The following is a 16,025-nucleotide window of genomic DNA, read 5'->3' on the forward strand; positions in this document are numbered from 1 at the left end:
AAATGAGAAACACTGTAGAGAACAGAAGCTTTCCTTTATCTCCTGCATTTAAAACAACACCCAAAGTTGTTGAGGAATCTGTGTGTCCACTTTGCCTCTAGAAGGAGGAAAACCTTGCAAGAAGCAAGCTGAGGGGCAGATGAGTCTCCTATAAGCTCTCTAAATTGGATTGCTCTTCCATAATATGTGTAGATGAAGCTCTGCTAAACATACAGAGAAGGAAGGAATAATGGAAAAACTGGAGGACAGTGCAGTTTCATTGCCACAAGAAGTCATCAGCATCTTAAGGATTCAAATAGCTCAGCAGTTTCCTTTTCCTTTGTGCCTCTACAAAATTCTGTAGGGAGACAGATGAACATCCTTCGGAGCCTTAAATTGGATTTCCCCAAAGCTGGGCAGAGAAGCTGATGGACCCATGACAAAGCCTGGCTGATGTAAAGGCCTTAGGTTTCGTGGGCATAACTGCCCATCATTTCCCTCCACCCTCTTTCTCCTTGCTTAGACCTATCCTTTTATTATTACCCCAGGATGGCTCCAAGTTCTGTCCTTGGCCCATCCTAGTTCCATAGAGCAGATTGCTGAAGCATGGAGCAAGGACTCTATTATATTTCCAAACATCTTTGGTTTGACATTGGAGAATATGTCAGATGGTAATTGAATAAGAAAACTCAAGAGACTTGGGGGAAGGGACAGAGCATTTAGATGTCTCTTCATTCTAGCACTTCTCAACTGTGAGAAAATTTAAAAGGTCCCAAGCTGTTCTAGAGCAAACAGTCCACTTCAGAGCCAGGCAGAATGTTTCTAGAAGTGGTGAGCTCTTAGTAAGAAAAGCATTCTGAAAAGTTACAAAAATACCCGCCTTCCCCTAAAATACTTTGAACCAACTATTCAAAAAAGCCTAGAGCTCTAATTGGAGCAGTCTCAGTTCATGGAGCAAAAAGGTATATCACTTCTCTGTCTGTCCCTTCATCCTGAAGAATTCAGTAATTGAGAATGTCAGAGTTGTACTCTAAACACATTCTATGTCAGCTTATATAGAAATGCAAATGGACAGACAAGTGGTCTTATTAAGGCTCTGCACTGGGACTCAGTTATCTCTGCCACAGACCTCTTGGGTGACCTTGTGCAAGTCACTTAATCTCTTCTGTGCCTCAGTTCCCCAGCTGTAAAATGGAGGATAACACTCCCAAATCTGAAGGGGATGTGGTGGATGAATTAGTTTGTGAGGAGCTCAGATACTGTTATGAATGCCACAGTGAACAGGACTTCAGCAAATATCTTTTCACGATCAAGTGAAATTTCTTCAGACTGTGTACAGACAGTGTACAGACAGTGTGATAGGAGGCCTCACTTGTTACTATTCGTACATTCGTCTTAACCACTAGCTTTGAAAGAACTTTCAGAGCCTGGTGAAGTGATGGTCTAGAATCCACAAATAACACCTAAATCCAGGATAAAACATACCTTTTGTTGATAAAGGAAGGTTGGTATAAAGGTTGATAAATTGCGTAGGTGCAATTGAAGGCTAACTGCAATAAGAGTTCTTAATCACTGTCTGTCTAACTTCAAAAACGTAGTGACCTACTCTTTGTACGGAGTCAGGTCACTGAGGGTTGTGGTGTTCCTGATGTTCGGATGGCTTCACAGACTGCCTTTAGTGTTCTGTGGAGTACTCGCCAATGCTGCAATGAGGGTTGCGGATTATTCGTTATTTTTTTTTTGTATCTCATGTCTTTTTTAAATTTTTTTAATAGTACAAAAGTCACTGTCTTTTAAAATGCAAGTGACATAATATTTAAAGGTATTAAAGTGTGTGCATACCTGTTAAATTAGTTAAGCTACTACAAAAAACAAACTACACAAACAAAAAGATCCCTTTCTACATAGCTTACTGTCATAAATAGAATGCTTTGCAATCACATGTTCATTAGATACACTTTTTTTTCCAGTGTGAATTACAAAATAAAATGAAAATTGACTTACCCAGACTTCTTTGCCTAACTCAAAATTTTCATTTTATTCTGAAGTTCACCTTGAGAATGATAGTATCTGAATTGGAGTTAGGCTGTCAGGTAGCTGAGTTTCATTTGGTTCACGTTTAAACATAAACACGTGTGCAACTTAAAAAAATGTAGGATGGGGTAATACTGGGTCAAGAAGAACTCTTTGAAATGTAGCACAGGTTCATAGTCACAAAGTTTAATGCCATCTTAACTATTTTGTGTGGGTGAAATGAATTGGTAATGTTGGTCCACTTCTTAGTGGAAAAGTGTCAGCATAATAAAACCACTACCATAGCTGGTACCAAACTATGCTCTTTTTACCAACACGAGCAGTGGCCAAGGATTGAATAGACAGCTAACTTGAACTATATTCATTTGTTGGTAACAGAGGGACAAGTGTATTCCATACAGTAACCTGAAGCCTTTAGTCCCAGGGCTCTACATTTCATAAGCATTGCCCCCCCCCCCCTGTATATTGTATTAGTTTTCTTGTGGTGTTTTTAAATTACGTGGGAAGTCATCTCTCAGGGAATGGCTCTACTGGCCAAAGTAGCAGTGCTGATGTCTCTATGGAGACCACCTTATGATGTATGGCACAGATGTAAACTTCTAGTAGTTTGGGAGGAAATCAAGGCTGATTGTTCATATGTAATTCAGAACACAAAACTTGTAACTGATTTATGCCTTTACTCAGCCTCCTCTGATATTCTTGTTTAGATCCTTGTCTGAAGCCATGTCTGTGGAAAAAATTGCTGCTATCAAAGCAAAAATCATGGCGAAGAAAAGATCCACAATCAAGACAGATTTGGATGATGACATAACTGCTCTTAAACAAAGAAGTTTTGTTGATGCGGAGGTAGATGTAACCAGAGACATTGTCAGCAGGGAGAGAGTGTGGAGGACAAGAACTACTATTTTACAAAGCACAGGCAAGGTAATACTTTATCAATTTTTTTTTTTTTTTTGGAACCAGCATTTAAAGGCTAAATGTATTGTTGAGTAGTTGAGGAAAAAACCTTTCTTATGTTTTTTTTAAGTTGAACAGAATATTAATATGTATTACTACAAATATAACACTTAGATAACAACCATTTCATTTTCTTTTCATCTTTGTAATTTTCTTTGCCACCCCTTCTGTCTTGACAGCTACAAATAGTAACTGAAGTTACCGCTGCTCACATCTTTTTACCATTTTTTAAATAACTAGTCTTCTTGCTCATGTCACTTGTAGGATTTAAAGATAGGATTAAAAAAAAGTCTGAAGAATTTCTGTAATGGATTGCAAAATCAATTTCTACTCTCTTGCCCAACCTTTCATGCCCTAAACTCCATGGGCAGTGCCAAGAGCTCCCCCCCGCTACAAAATGGAAAGAGATTTGATTGAAAAAAATTGTAAGATTAACAAAACACAGTGCGGTGGGAAAACAGTCGGCTGAAGGGCTGCTGGCGTACCTGGAAAAAGCTCAGTTGAGAGATTATCTTCATTACACTGGGCCTTGTAATTTACTTGATAATTTAGGCCATGTCTACTTTTGCAAGCTTACAGTGGCACAGCTGTACTGATACAGCTGCGCTGCTGTAAGATCGTTTGTGTAGCTGCTCTATGCTGACAGGAGAGAGCTCTCCCGTTGACATAAAATGACATCAACGAGTGACGGTAGCTATGTTGGCAGGAGATGCGATCCTGCCGACATAGCGCTGTGCATACTACCACTAATGCCAGCAAAACGTAGGTCAGTTATGGAGGTATGTCTGGGCGGCATAAGTTTTGCCAACATAAGTGGTAGTGTAGACGTGGCCTTAGACTTTGGATCTAGGTGCTGGGGTTTACAAGGAGGGGAAAACTCAGAGGAATAAACAATGATATTGTCATTGTTAAGGGTGATAGAGCTGCACTTCGGGCTTTCCTGCCTAAACAATGTCTTGCTGAAAGAATATTGTTAGAGCTAGTCATGTTCCTGCTGCTGTTCGTTGCTAATCCCAGCCAGGCTCAATTTTACTTATTAAACAAAATTAAATTTTGAGTATTCAAGATTTTAGCAGTTGTCACAGGAAAACATGTAGAAACTGCAGGAGCCTGGGTGGCTTTTCCCTTCCCCCAGAGTCCTGCACTAAGCTAGATGGGGCAGCCCCATCCTTAGCATGTGCCTTCGACAGGAACCACATTGAGCCGGGTTAGGGAAGGAGGTGGGAGTCCCAGCCCAGAAGCTCTGCTGTGGGAGGGAGTCAGGGAATAGTGGGGTTTGGCAGATTCCAGTACAGGACTTTCCACAAAGGTAGGGGTGAGAGAAAGGATGAGGCGTATGGGTTGTCACTAAGCTTGCTCTTCTCCATGGGACCATTTTGCTACCAATCTGTAGAAGAGAATGAGGATGATAGAGATTCTGAACTTCCAATCTACCCATAGGAACCAGGGGAGAGCAATGGATTCCTGAGGTCAGTAATAGAGACTGATCAAATCTTAGGACCTCTCTTGGAGTATATGGAGCAGTGATGTAAAGTGGAAGGGCAGAGAAACTGATCTCTTCCCAGGACCCTCAGTGCAGGTTTTGGGCCTTCCTTGTTCTATCAGTAGCTTAAGGTGTACTATGCGGGTGTGAGAAATAATCAACTAAAGACAAGGTTACTTGGCTTTATCAACTGAACATAAAATGAAAGTAACCACGTCTTGCCATCACAGAAATGAGCAAAAATACCCTGCTAAATTTGTGAGTGTGCTTGGGCTTGGAAAAGTGATGGTGTAAAGATGGTAGTATGGTCTTCCATGATTATAGTGTATCCGCAGTTCGTAGATCAAATATATTCAGTCCACAAGCTTAAAAAATATCCTAGCTGATCAATCCGCCTGGGTTCTGAATATTGAGCATCATTGCCAGTAATATAGGTTCTGTGCAACTCTGATTCCTCCAGTTAGTTTACAAAAGTTTAAATGACTGCAATTTAGGCAATGTCTGCACTATTGTGGTAAGTCGACCTATGCTACGTAACTCCAGCTACACCGCAGGGGGTTGATGGAAGAAAATCTCATGTCAACTTACCTTACTCTTCTTGTCAGGCATGGAGTACAGGGGTCGACTGGAGAGCGATCTGCAATTGATTTGGCGGGTCTTTGCTAGACCCACTCGATCGACTGCCAGTGGATCGATCTCAGAGCGTCGATCCCAGCTGTAGTGTAGACCTGCCCTCAGTGAAGAACTCTGTGGAAATTGGAATAGAATTTGGTTCATTCAGTCTTCGCTTACCAGAAGAAAACGCAGCAAACAGGAGTAAAAAACTGTAATAACTTTAGTCATAGAAGTTGGCAGATATGACTGAATACACAAAGGAACAGATTTGTTAAGTAGGTGCCATTTTTGTATAATCATTTTTCAGAGCTAAACCACACTTTGTGATATCAGTTATTTAGCCTATTTTTCCTTTAAAGCAGCTCACTTTTGGAACTATTTTGGAAGAGAAATTGTTTAGAAGCAGTTTTGCAATGTTGCACATCTTCAGGTTAGAGTGAAAGCATCTAAATGGGAACACAGTTGACTTGACTTGTCTTAAAGGGACACTACCAACTTGAACTTTAGTCAACTTTTAAAAGACAGATTAAGTAGCTTCCAATATTACATGTACTTCTCAGTCACTTTACAAGTGTTTGAATTTTTTTTTTACAGCCACAATTTCCTATTTTAAGGCATTTTTCTCAACTTTGTGTAAAAGACCAACACAAAGTGGAAACTGTATGCAAAATACTGTCAAATGCACAAAGTAAACAGAAATATTAGAGGAAATCACTATTTTTTCAGGTATAGTAAATCTAGGTATTACTGAAAGAGTAGTTAAAACTGTTTTCAACAGAAGTGAAATATGTACGTTTATTTCTAATTAGATTAAGGATGTGCAGATCAACCTTTCCCTTAATTTGGACAAGTCTTACTACTTTAGATCTTGCTTCTACTTCAGTGATAGTAAACAGCATTTTCCTTTACAAAGAGATTTGACATTCACCAAATCAGGTGGCATGAGGTCTTGCCATTGTAGTCACTTTATTGACAACTAAATCTATTTCTAGAGACAAGGTTAGATTTGTCTTGTCAGATGTTTATATAAATACAAACAATTTGAACTGAAATATTGACTGGTTCAGATATGCCAGAAGTGATATTTACATTTTTTAATGCTACAAAGGTTTGGAAAAAATTCCATTGTAAATTCTTCAGCTAGAAAACATTTTTTTTTTACCAGAGTGGATATATACTCTGTCGAAGATATTTAAGATTGGACCTTTAAGTAGAACAGCTACAGAATAAAACATTGAGAATCATGGGTGGTGGTTTCCTGCTCCAAAGACATATACCATACTCCTGGGGGAATTCTGTGCCAAAAAATTAAAAATTCTGCACGTTTTATTTGTCAAAATAATACAATATAATCATGCCAGTTTCAATTATTTTGGTAATTTATTTCAAAATGTCTGTCAGCAAGTAAGTCTGTAAAAATACAGACAAAAAAGATTCAGGAAATCTATTTTGACAAATAGATTCCTTACTAGGCATATTAATACAGAACTTTGAGGAGTAATTCATTTAAACTACAATCCAGAAATGTATTTTCCGCACCCAATAGAAGCGCTTCCAAGGCTGGGGGGAGTCAGGGGTAACGGAGCTGAGGGAGAGGGAAGGATCCTGGGAGTGAACCCGTCAAGGGTTGTTGGCTGTGGGTGGGAGAAGTATGGGGTTTTTGGGTGGGGTGGGGTGGGATTGTTAGGGAATTGTGGAGCCTTCCCCATGCAGACCTTGGCTGACCTCTAGCTTGTCCAATTCAGTCAGGCACATTTCCCCCCGTCTTCATGTGTCCCTGCACTCCCACTCAGCCATCCCCATGCACCCCCCATCCCCATATGGCCCTACACCCCCACTCCCATTCATTCGCTGCACCAGTCTGTCCCCCTGCACTAGCCCTTCTCAACTCCAATCTGTGACCCCACTGCATCTCTTGTGCCCAGCTCTCTGTCGTCCCCGTCCTCCCTCCCCCCTGCATATCCCATGCTCCTCGCTTGGCCCCTCATGGGCAGGGCACTGTGAGGAACGCAGGCTTCTCTTCCTTCCTTCCTTCCTTCCTTCCTCCATAGCTGCTGTTGAGCTGGCTGCCCTCTGTTCTGGTGCCACAGTAGTCCCAGCTGGGTTAAAGGCATAACTGCAGCACCTCTTGGGCAGAATGTGTTTTCTTCGGGGCGGGGGGAAGTCTGTGGGGGACATGAGTTCTGTGCACGTGCAGTGCTGTAGAATTCCCCCAGCAGTAAACTGGACAAGAAAGGAAACTTGATTTCAGGTGTCTGAACTTCATTTTGTTAAACAAAGAGCTGAACGCATGAGGAAACCCTTGCTGAAACAGTTATTCCTTAATTAATTCCTTCCTCTCACCCCATTTTTCCCCCCTTCCAAAGTTGCCTGTGACAACTGAGCATTTGAATTCTGCCCACAGCAGATTTCAGTGACCAGTCTGTAAGCAAAGAGCATTTCCTTTGTTCACTCTGTACCATGAGAGGGTTAATGGCACTTATTCTTCCTTTATAACAAATTAAGTAAGTTCGTGCTGGAGCTGGAAGGAGGAGCTGCAGAGTTCACAGGAATATTGGCAGGAGGTCTTTCCATCTCAGTGGTTTTTGATGTACCTAGCTTAAAAACCTTTTCTCACAGCATGTCCAGAAATATTTCTCAGATACGAAGCAGTGTGGTAACTCAGTAGGTTGGGTTGAACATGTGGGAGTTGTGTGAGGGAAAAATCTCAGAATTGAAATCTAACAAATGCCCTATGATTATGCTTGTGTATTTATGTACTTTTTGAAGTAAATCTCCATTCTCCTGGGAGCAGGGTTTTTTGAGAACTTCCTGAGCTCTTCCATGTTTTTTATCCTTTTCCCTCTATAAACCATTTCCAAATGTACTGCAAACAATGAACTCCAACATTAACTACAGTGAGAGCTTTTGATTCATGTTTTATTGTGGAATATTTTTCCACAATCTAAATATAGGATGTTTCAAAGGTTACTTTTTCTACATGAGATTGAGTCATACCCACGGGACTGAGGGAACCTTAGCAAGCCCCATTCTTTCCCCATCCCACCCAACCTCTGGGAAGACTGGAAGGACTGCACCACAGTCCTTCCATGGTCTCCATATTAACCAACAAGCTGGAATGGTTGCTATATCCATTTTTATGATGTTTATGCTGGGAGTTCACAGCTACTGGCTTTGTGGATTTCATGGCCCATCTCTTGACGTGCCCCTAAATCTCCTCTTTGTTGGGCTCTTTGGGGATGGTGCTGTCACAGTTCAGGACAACTGCACCCGTATTTCATCTCCATAGTCCAACAAGGGCATCCATTCTCAGACTTCCAGCTCCCCAGCTGCACCTCTCTTGGGCAGAGAGGCGTCTCTCTCCCTCATGAATGGGGTATTTCCAGACCTCACAGTTCAGAATGGTAGCCGTGTTAGTCTGTATCAGCAAAAAGAAAGAGGAGTACTTGTGGCACCTTAGAGATGAACACGTTTATTTGAGCATAAGCTTTTGTGGGTTAAAGCCCACTTCATCAGATGCATGCAGTGGAAAATAGGGTAGGAAGATAGAGAGATCTCTATCTATACACAGAGAGAACATGAAAAAATGGGGGTTGCCATATCAACTCTAATGAGACTAATCAATTAAGGTGGGCTATTATCAGCAGGAGAAAAAAACCTTTTGTAGTGATAATCAGGATGGCCAATTTCAAACAGTTGACAAGAAGGTGTGAGTAACAGTAGGGAAAAATTAGCATGGGGAAATAGTTTTTAGTTTGTACAATGATTCATCCACTCCCAGTCTTTATTCAAGCCTAATTTAATGGTGTCCAGTTTGCAAATTAATTCCAGTTCTGCAGTTTTTCATTGGAGTCTGTTTTTGCAGGTTTTTTTGTTCAATAATTGCGACTTTTAGGTCTGTAATTGAGTGTCCAGGGAGGTTGAAGTGTTCTCTGACTGGTTTTTGAATGTTATAATTCTTGATGTCTGATTTGTGTCCATTTATTCTTTTGCATAGAGACTGTCCGGTTTGGCCAATGTACATGGCAGAGGGGCATTGCTGGCACATATCACATTGGTAGATGTGCTAGTGAACGAGCTTCTGATAGTGTGGCTGATGTGATTAGGTCCTATGATGGTGTCCCTTGAATAGATATGTGGACAGAGTTGGCAACGGGGTTTGTTGCAAGGATAGGTTCCTGGGTTAGTGTTTTTGTTGTGTGGTGGGTGTGTATATACTGTGATATCCCAATCAAGACAGACTTCCTAAACAGGCCAGCATCTCTGCTTTGCTTTCTCTTTGAAGGCTATGAATAAGGTAACTGCCTGTGGTTTTAAGTTACCACACAGCTTATTGTAAGCAAGCACCTTTATTCTTAGGGTAAAAGCATTACAGCTAAAACATTTAAAAATAGTAAAAGAACCTACACGCATCCATACTAGAGATCCCCTCCTATCTCCACAAGGCCTCTGGTAAGTGTCAGTTCTTCCAGCCCTTCCTTAAGAATTGGGGCTCTCCCCTTAGATAGAAGGAGCTGTCCATTTGCTGGATCAGAAAGAAAAGTTCGGAGTCAGTTTAAACTCGGGCTATTTATCCTTTCTTTGTCTGTTGGCCTCTGGAGAATCCACTTTGAAGGAGGATAGGCAAGTCTCCCCAGCAGGTGGAGAGCCTCTAGAGGGGTTACAACATGAGTGAATTTGCCTAGTCACCCTCCATGGTTAGTTTCTGGAGAGCTGTGATTACTTTCTGCCATGGAATTGCATACAGTCTCTGGCCCCCAATGATACTGTAAGATCTCCCAAAGATATTTCAGGAAATTGCTATATCTGTTGCAAGTGTAAGCCTCACTCTGGAGACCTGGATGTGTCACCAAATGGCCCTAATATGAGTGTTAAGTGACACAGAAGGTATCAGACCAACCCTCTGTGCCTGGTGAGTTTCACCATAGGGCAGCAGAAGGCTGAGAGACAAGGTAGGTGAGGTAATATCTTTTAGTGGACCCACTTCTGCTCTTGCTCGAAAGCTTCTCTCTCAACAGCAGAAGTTGGTCCACTAAAAGATATTACCTCACCTACCTTGTCTCTTTAATATCCTAGGCCTAACATGGCTACAACTGCACTGCATACAAGAGAAAAGATTACTCACTTGGATTTGAACAACAGATCATTTCAGATATTATGCTTTGCCTCCCTGTACTGAATTTCTATTGTCTGTGGGGAAATCTGCAGGGAGAACCGAGCATTGGAGTAGAACTGTAGACATTAGAGATGGAAAATGTGGATCTGAGCTAAAACTTTGCCCAAAGGGAAGTAGCTTTGTACAAAATTAAAGAATGTAAGAATTTAAGACGCCTTGTGCACATAACACTTACCCAGAACAATTCTTACAATATTACAACTTGTTACATGATCACAATTATGTAAAAGTCCTTTTTGGAGGCTACATATTATAAATTGATGAAAGTTTGCAGGTGGAAGTGACTTATCTCCTTGTCAATGCAGGATTGTTCCCTTCAGAACACTTACCAGTGCTTTGTCCAACCCAGATATAAATGTTGGAAGCACTGAGGTTTTCTCACTTTGCTTGGGAGACTATCAAATCATCTGATCCTGATACTCATCATACATTTAGGAAGGGAAAATTTCATTCTATCATTGCTAGCTATGCCCCAGTCTTTCACCATCCTCTCCATTGTGGATGTTTTCACCTTTCAAATATTTATGTATAATAAGTTTCTTTTACTTGCAGTCCCTAAGGAGAACTTTCAAAGGAAAAAAAGACTGTCCTTTGTTTTTGATGTATAAAGATAACCTGAGAGAGGTTATAAAACCCCCCAAACAAATAAAACTACTGCTTGTTTTCTACTTTTAAGAAATTCAGTCTATTTTCATCTTCCCTACTCGCGCTGGAGAATTCTCACGATTGGTGCAATGGAGCAGGTGTTTTCTCAACCCTCAGTTGAAGGGATGGACGTGTTTGGATTTTTAACTAGAGACGTTTCTTCCCAACTATTAGGAGTGTATTTCAACACGGGGTTTTAAACTGTCTAATTAAAATTTTTTTCCTTTAACTTGTGATGTTCTACTAATCCCTCCGTTATCTATAGTCTTCCTTGGAAAATAGGGTAGACAATATGTAATATTGTTGCACTTCTAAAAAAAGCAAACAAATTTTTGTCATTTTGAGGCAAATTGGGCACAACCCCACTTATTTCATTTGTAAGACACCCTTAAATAAGATATATGTATTGAACTCTAATCTTGATTCATAAATCAGTCCACTTCTCAGTTTTGCTTCTCTGAACTTTTTGTGTGTGTGGGGGCGGGTGATGAGGTGCCAAGAACTGAATGAGATATTCCAGAGATGGTCACACTTGGACTGTGTAGAGCGGGATTACTGCTTTCCTACCTGTAGCTTTGATGATTGTGTGTATACAGCACACAACTACATTACTGTGTTTTTGTTCTGTTGCGCTGCACATTTGTCTAATTGGATATCCATCATGCCTGTGTACCTTCCAACATTATTGCTTTCCGGATTTCTCCCTCTCATTGCACAGGTATTCTTAACTATCTCCACCCCTCCCCCCCCAAATCATTAATTACCACAATACCATGTTGTTGCTTGCCAATATTTCTGGGTTTCTGTGGACCTTATTTGTGTGTACTTCCCAGTTTCGTATCATTTACAAATTTAATTTGCATCTTTTTAAGAACTCAGGAGATCCAGGCTCATGGTACTTGCCCCTGTCTTGAAGTGATACCATTTGTGATAGAAATTAGGAGATTTTGAATTAAGACCAAGTGGCTTGCACTGAAATTCCTTGGTTTTTGTCATTTTAACTATTTTTTAAAATGTTCCTAGATGTGGAGTTGTTTACACATGAGGGGAATACAGTCTCCAACCATCCCCACAATGGTATACAGTAACTTGAGAAATTTAATATTCTGTAATTTTTCAATAATATTCTTATATTAAAGGTTCTATATACCTGGATCTGAGTAGACTTCGCTGCTGCTGTAGCACTTTTTAATAAGACATCTTTAAGGTTGTGAGATAAAGCTTGTTAATGTAAAGAAAAACATTTTGTTCTTTGAATGTAAAAGCAATTTTGTATATGAGCTCTAGGTGGCAGAATTGTTCCGTGCTCCTGAAATTCATAGCTCTTGCATTGAACTTGATATCTGAAGCAATCTTTAAGGGTGAGGTATGCCCAGTTAAATTAGGAGCTAGTATCCTTGTTACTAGCTTGTTCAAACTGAATACATTTGTGGTTTAAAAATGGTGACTGACTAACAGTATGAACGTGAGATTTTTATCTCACCCACCTTGTGTCTGTAATATAGTAACTCCTCACTTAATGTTGTAGTTATGTTCCTGAAAAATGATACTTTAAGCAAATCCAGTTTCCCCATAAGAATTAATGTAAATGGGGGTGTTAGGTTCCAGGGAAATTTTTTTCACGAGACAAAAGACTATATTGCACGCGCGCACACACAGTATAAGTGTTAAACAGTTTAATACTGTACACAGCAATGATGATTGTGAAGCTTGGTTGAGGTGGTGGAGTCAGAGGGTGGGATATTTCCCAGGGAATGCCTTACTGCTAAATGATGAACTAGCACTCAGCTGAGCTCTCAAGGGTTAACACATTGTTAATATAGTCTCAAATGCTACAAGGCAGCACGAATGGAGGGAGGAGAGTCAGCAGCATGGCCGAGAGAGAGACGCTCATTGCTCCTTTTAAGTATGCTGACCCCACTCTAAGAAAGGAGCTGGGGAGGGGGAGGGGGACACCCTGACATTAGAACCCCTCTTCCCCCTCCCAGCCCCGGACACAGAAAATAGGAGGCTCCAGGGAGTAGCTCCAAGGCAGAGGGCAGGAGCAGCACAGGTCAGTGCTGGGAGGGACCCTGAACTACCTGGCAATTGATAGCCTGCTGGGTGGCTGCTGCACAGGGAACTTAGGGGGGGTGGGGAGCTGATAGGGGGGCTGCTGGTCCACCTGGTTCCAAGCTCCCACCAGCTAGCTCCAACGGGCTGCTCTTCCTGCAAGCAGTGGACAAAGGTGGCTGCCAAACAATGTTATAAGGGAACATTGCGCAACTTTAAACGAGTATGTTCTCTAATTGATCAGCAATGAAACACCGTTAACTGGGACGATTTTAAGTGAGGAGTTACTGTATTCTGGGACCAACACAGCCACAACAATGCAAATCTGATGGTAGTTTCATTTTATGATCTCAATCCCCATTTCATCTTTATGGGAGTTTACTTATGTCTACATTAGTATTTGTAACGGAGATCAACATACATATTTTGTATGTAAGCTTTTTGTTCTGTATAAAAACATCCCCAGTATGTGTTTTACCCACAATTAAGGGCCAGATTCCTATGCCCTTGCTCACGTAAAATACTGTTCAACTTTACTCCACAAATAATCCCTTTGAATTATTTGGGACTACTCGTGAAGTACAGTACTATTCTGTTTGAATAGGGGTTTTGGAATTTGGTTCTAAATAAATAATCCATCACACAGGAGCAGCATTTCTAACAAGAGCTTGTCTAAACTGGGGAGTTGCCTTCATGCCTTAGTTTCCTTACCTGAATAGCTATTGTGGAATGGCTCTCCATGTGAATGCTTACTGTACATTGTGTGCCATTGTGCAGTTAAGGTTAGTCCACTTCCAAAGTGGATTAAGCAAAACTGCACAAAGGCACTTTTAGTGCAGAGTAAGTGTGTCCAGACAGAACTGCATTTTAAATAGCTATTGCATTTTAAATTCACACCCTTGCTTATTTCACAATAGCTTTCCTGCGTAGACCAGCCTCATGGAAACCTTGAAGGAAGAGTCCATTTTCCACAAATGTATCTATAGTAAAAATATAGAAACGGACTTCTTATGCAGTTTTAGTCATCGTCTCAACCTATTGTAATGTTTATAGCTGTTTCAAACTCCTGAATTATTTATTCTGTTTCACATAAAGATTTCAAATAGCTTTTTCATGTAGTACCTTTTTTAATATAAAAATACTAGTGGAATAAAGTGTAATAATGCAGAACAAATGAGGTGTGAAATCTGTTCTGCAAAACATAATCCACACATTTAATGGAAATATCTATCTGCATTTTCTGTACAGAGTATAGTACACTATAGAACTGCTGTAACCTCTAATTAAAACGCTAGGAAGCAATACTTGATTCAAAGAACAGCTGTTTGTGAAAGGTAGGGTGTGGCTGTTGTATTTAGACTTCTACAGAATTTCATTCAGCCTCTAATCATTTCATGTTCTTCAAACATCTCCCACAATCTTAAAATGTATTAATTACTGCAGTGTCCCATAATAAATCTCATGCACACTAACCTAACCACAGACCCAGTAGAACTTAGTTGTCAGTCCCTCAGTCTACTTCTGTATTAAAGCCCAACTAAAAAGATGGGTTAAATGTGGGTACTACTTGAATTCAAATGATATTGGAAGTCCATCTACCAGTCGGTGGTAAGCCTCAGTACAGACAAAATCTGCATGTAATATAGTTTGACATAGAGATCTGCTTAGGCTTAATTTTTAGGGCTGGCAGGACCTGAATCAGCGGGTGGAGTCATTTTCCAATCCAAACCTCTTCTCTGCTCGCCAAGCCTGAGCCACTACCTCCATTTCCTGCCTGTAGTTTTGGAATGGCAGTGGCTGTATGTGCTGGCGACTGTCTGCCCTACCCCTGATGCACTGTGCATTGTGACAAAGTTCCTCCTCTACCTTGGTGGGTCTCGTGCTTATTGGCGGATTTGCTCACCTTGGAGATTCACGGTAGCCCTCAGTTTGGCTGTTTTCGTGACCCCACAGTCCAGGTCAACTCCTCCTGTGTCTAATCAGGAGTTGGGAGGTTTGGGGGGAACCCGGGCCTCCCCTCTACTCGGGGTTCCAGCCCAGGGCCCTGTGGAATGCAGCTGCCTAGAGTGCCTCCTGGAACAGCTGTGTGACAGCTACAACTCCCTGGGCTACTTCCCCATGGCCTCCTCCCAACACCTTCTTTATCATCACCAAAGGACCTTCCTCTTGGTGTCCGTTAATGCTTGTACTCCTCAGCTCTCCAGCAGTACGCCTTCTCACTCTCAACTCCTCTCACGCACCACAAACTGAAGTGAGCTCCTTTTTAAACCCAGGTGCCCTGATTAGCCTGCCTTAATTGATTCTAGCAGTTTCTTGATTGGCTGCAGGTGTTCTAATCAGCCTGTCTGCCTTAATTATGTCCAGAAGGTTCCTGATTGTTCTGGAACCTTCCCTGTTACCTTACCCAGGGAAAAGGGACCTACTTAACCTGGGGCTAATATATCTGCCTTCTGTCACTCTCCTGTAGCCATCTGACCTGACCCTGTCACAGCATGCTGTGGATTGAGAGGTACTGCAACTCATCAGCATGCTCACCCTGCTGCACATGCAGAACAGTGATGTGGTGGCGGCTGGCTGCCAGGAGCAGGCTACTCCGATGTTGCCGTGCCAGTCCCACTGGTGAGGAGGAGGAGAACCGATCTGATCCAAGCCAGGGAGGGTCTGGTTGTCTTCTCATTTGAACTGACCTGGATCCAACATTTGTAGTGGGTTTGGGTCAGGATGAAGTTTGACTTTCTTCTCACCTGTCACCTGAGACTTTCATTCTGCAGTAAGCTCTGTGCAGGCACTGGTGCCCATCTTGTAACTTGTAGAAATGATGCCTGAGTTTGCACCAATTGGGCAACATTTGCACTTTCCCATGTCATTTAAAAAACAAATGGATAATTTAAAAAAAAAAGATTTAAAAGAAAATGATTCATTTTATTTGTGTGACTTTTGTTGTATTTTCCTTGCTCCCCATCAGCTGCTGTCTTGTTCTCTCCCATACTTTCCCTTACCAGCAGATTTTTTTCCCCTTTGATTGATATTTTGGTGACTTCAGGGTTTTTTAAAGAGTAAATGGAAATTTCTGATTAACTTTTG

The 16,025-nt window shown here is 41.3% G+C and overlaps 1 protein-coding gene across 1 annotated transcript in view; it reads left to right on the top strand.

Annotated features, from left to right (window-relative positions):
- CDC73 (cell division cycle 73) overlaps nt 1–16,025 on the top strand; it is a 174,339-nt gene that overhangs the window by 16,310 nt on the left and 142,004 nt on the right. Inside the window, exon 7 of the mRNA XM_048860401.2 lies at nt 2,721–2,937. Within this exon, the coding sequence (XP_048716358.2) occupies nt 2,721–2,937 (217 nt within the window). The remainder of the gene's footprint in view (nt 1–2,720; nt 2,938–16,025) is intronic.

This window comes from Caretta caretta, chromosome 8 (genome assembly GCF_965140235.1).
Source record: "Caretta caretta isolate rCarCar2 chromosome 8, rCarCar1.hap1, whole genome shotgun sequence".
Classification (NCBI taxonomy): Eukaryota; Metazoa; Chordata; order Testudines; family Cheloniidae; genus Caretta; species Caretta caretta.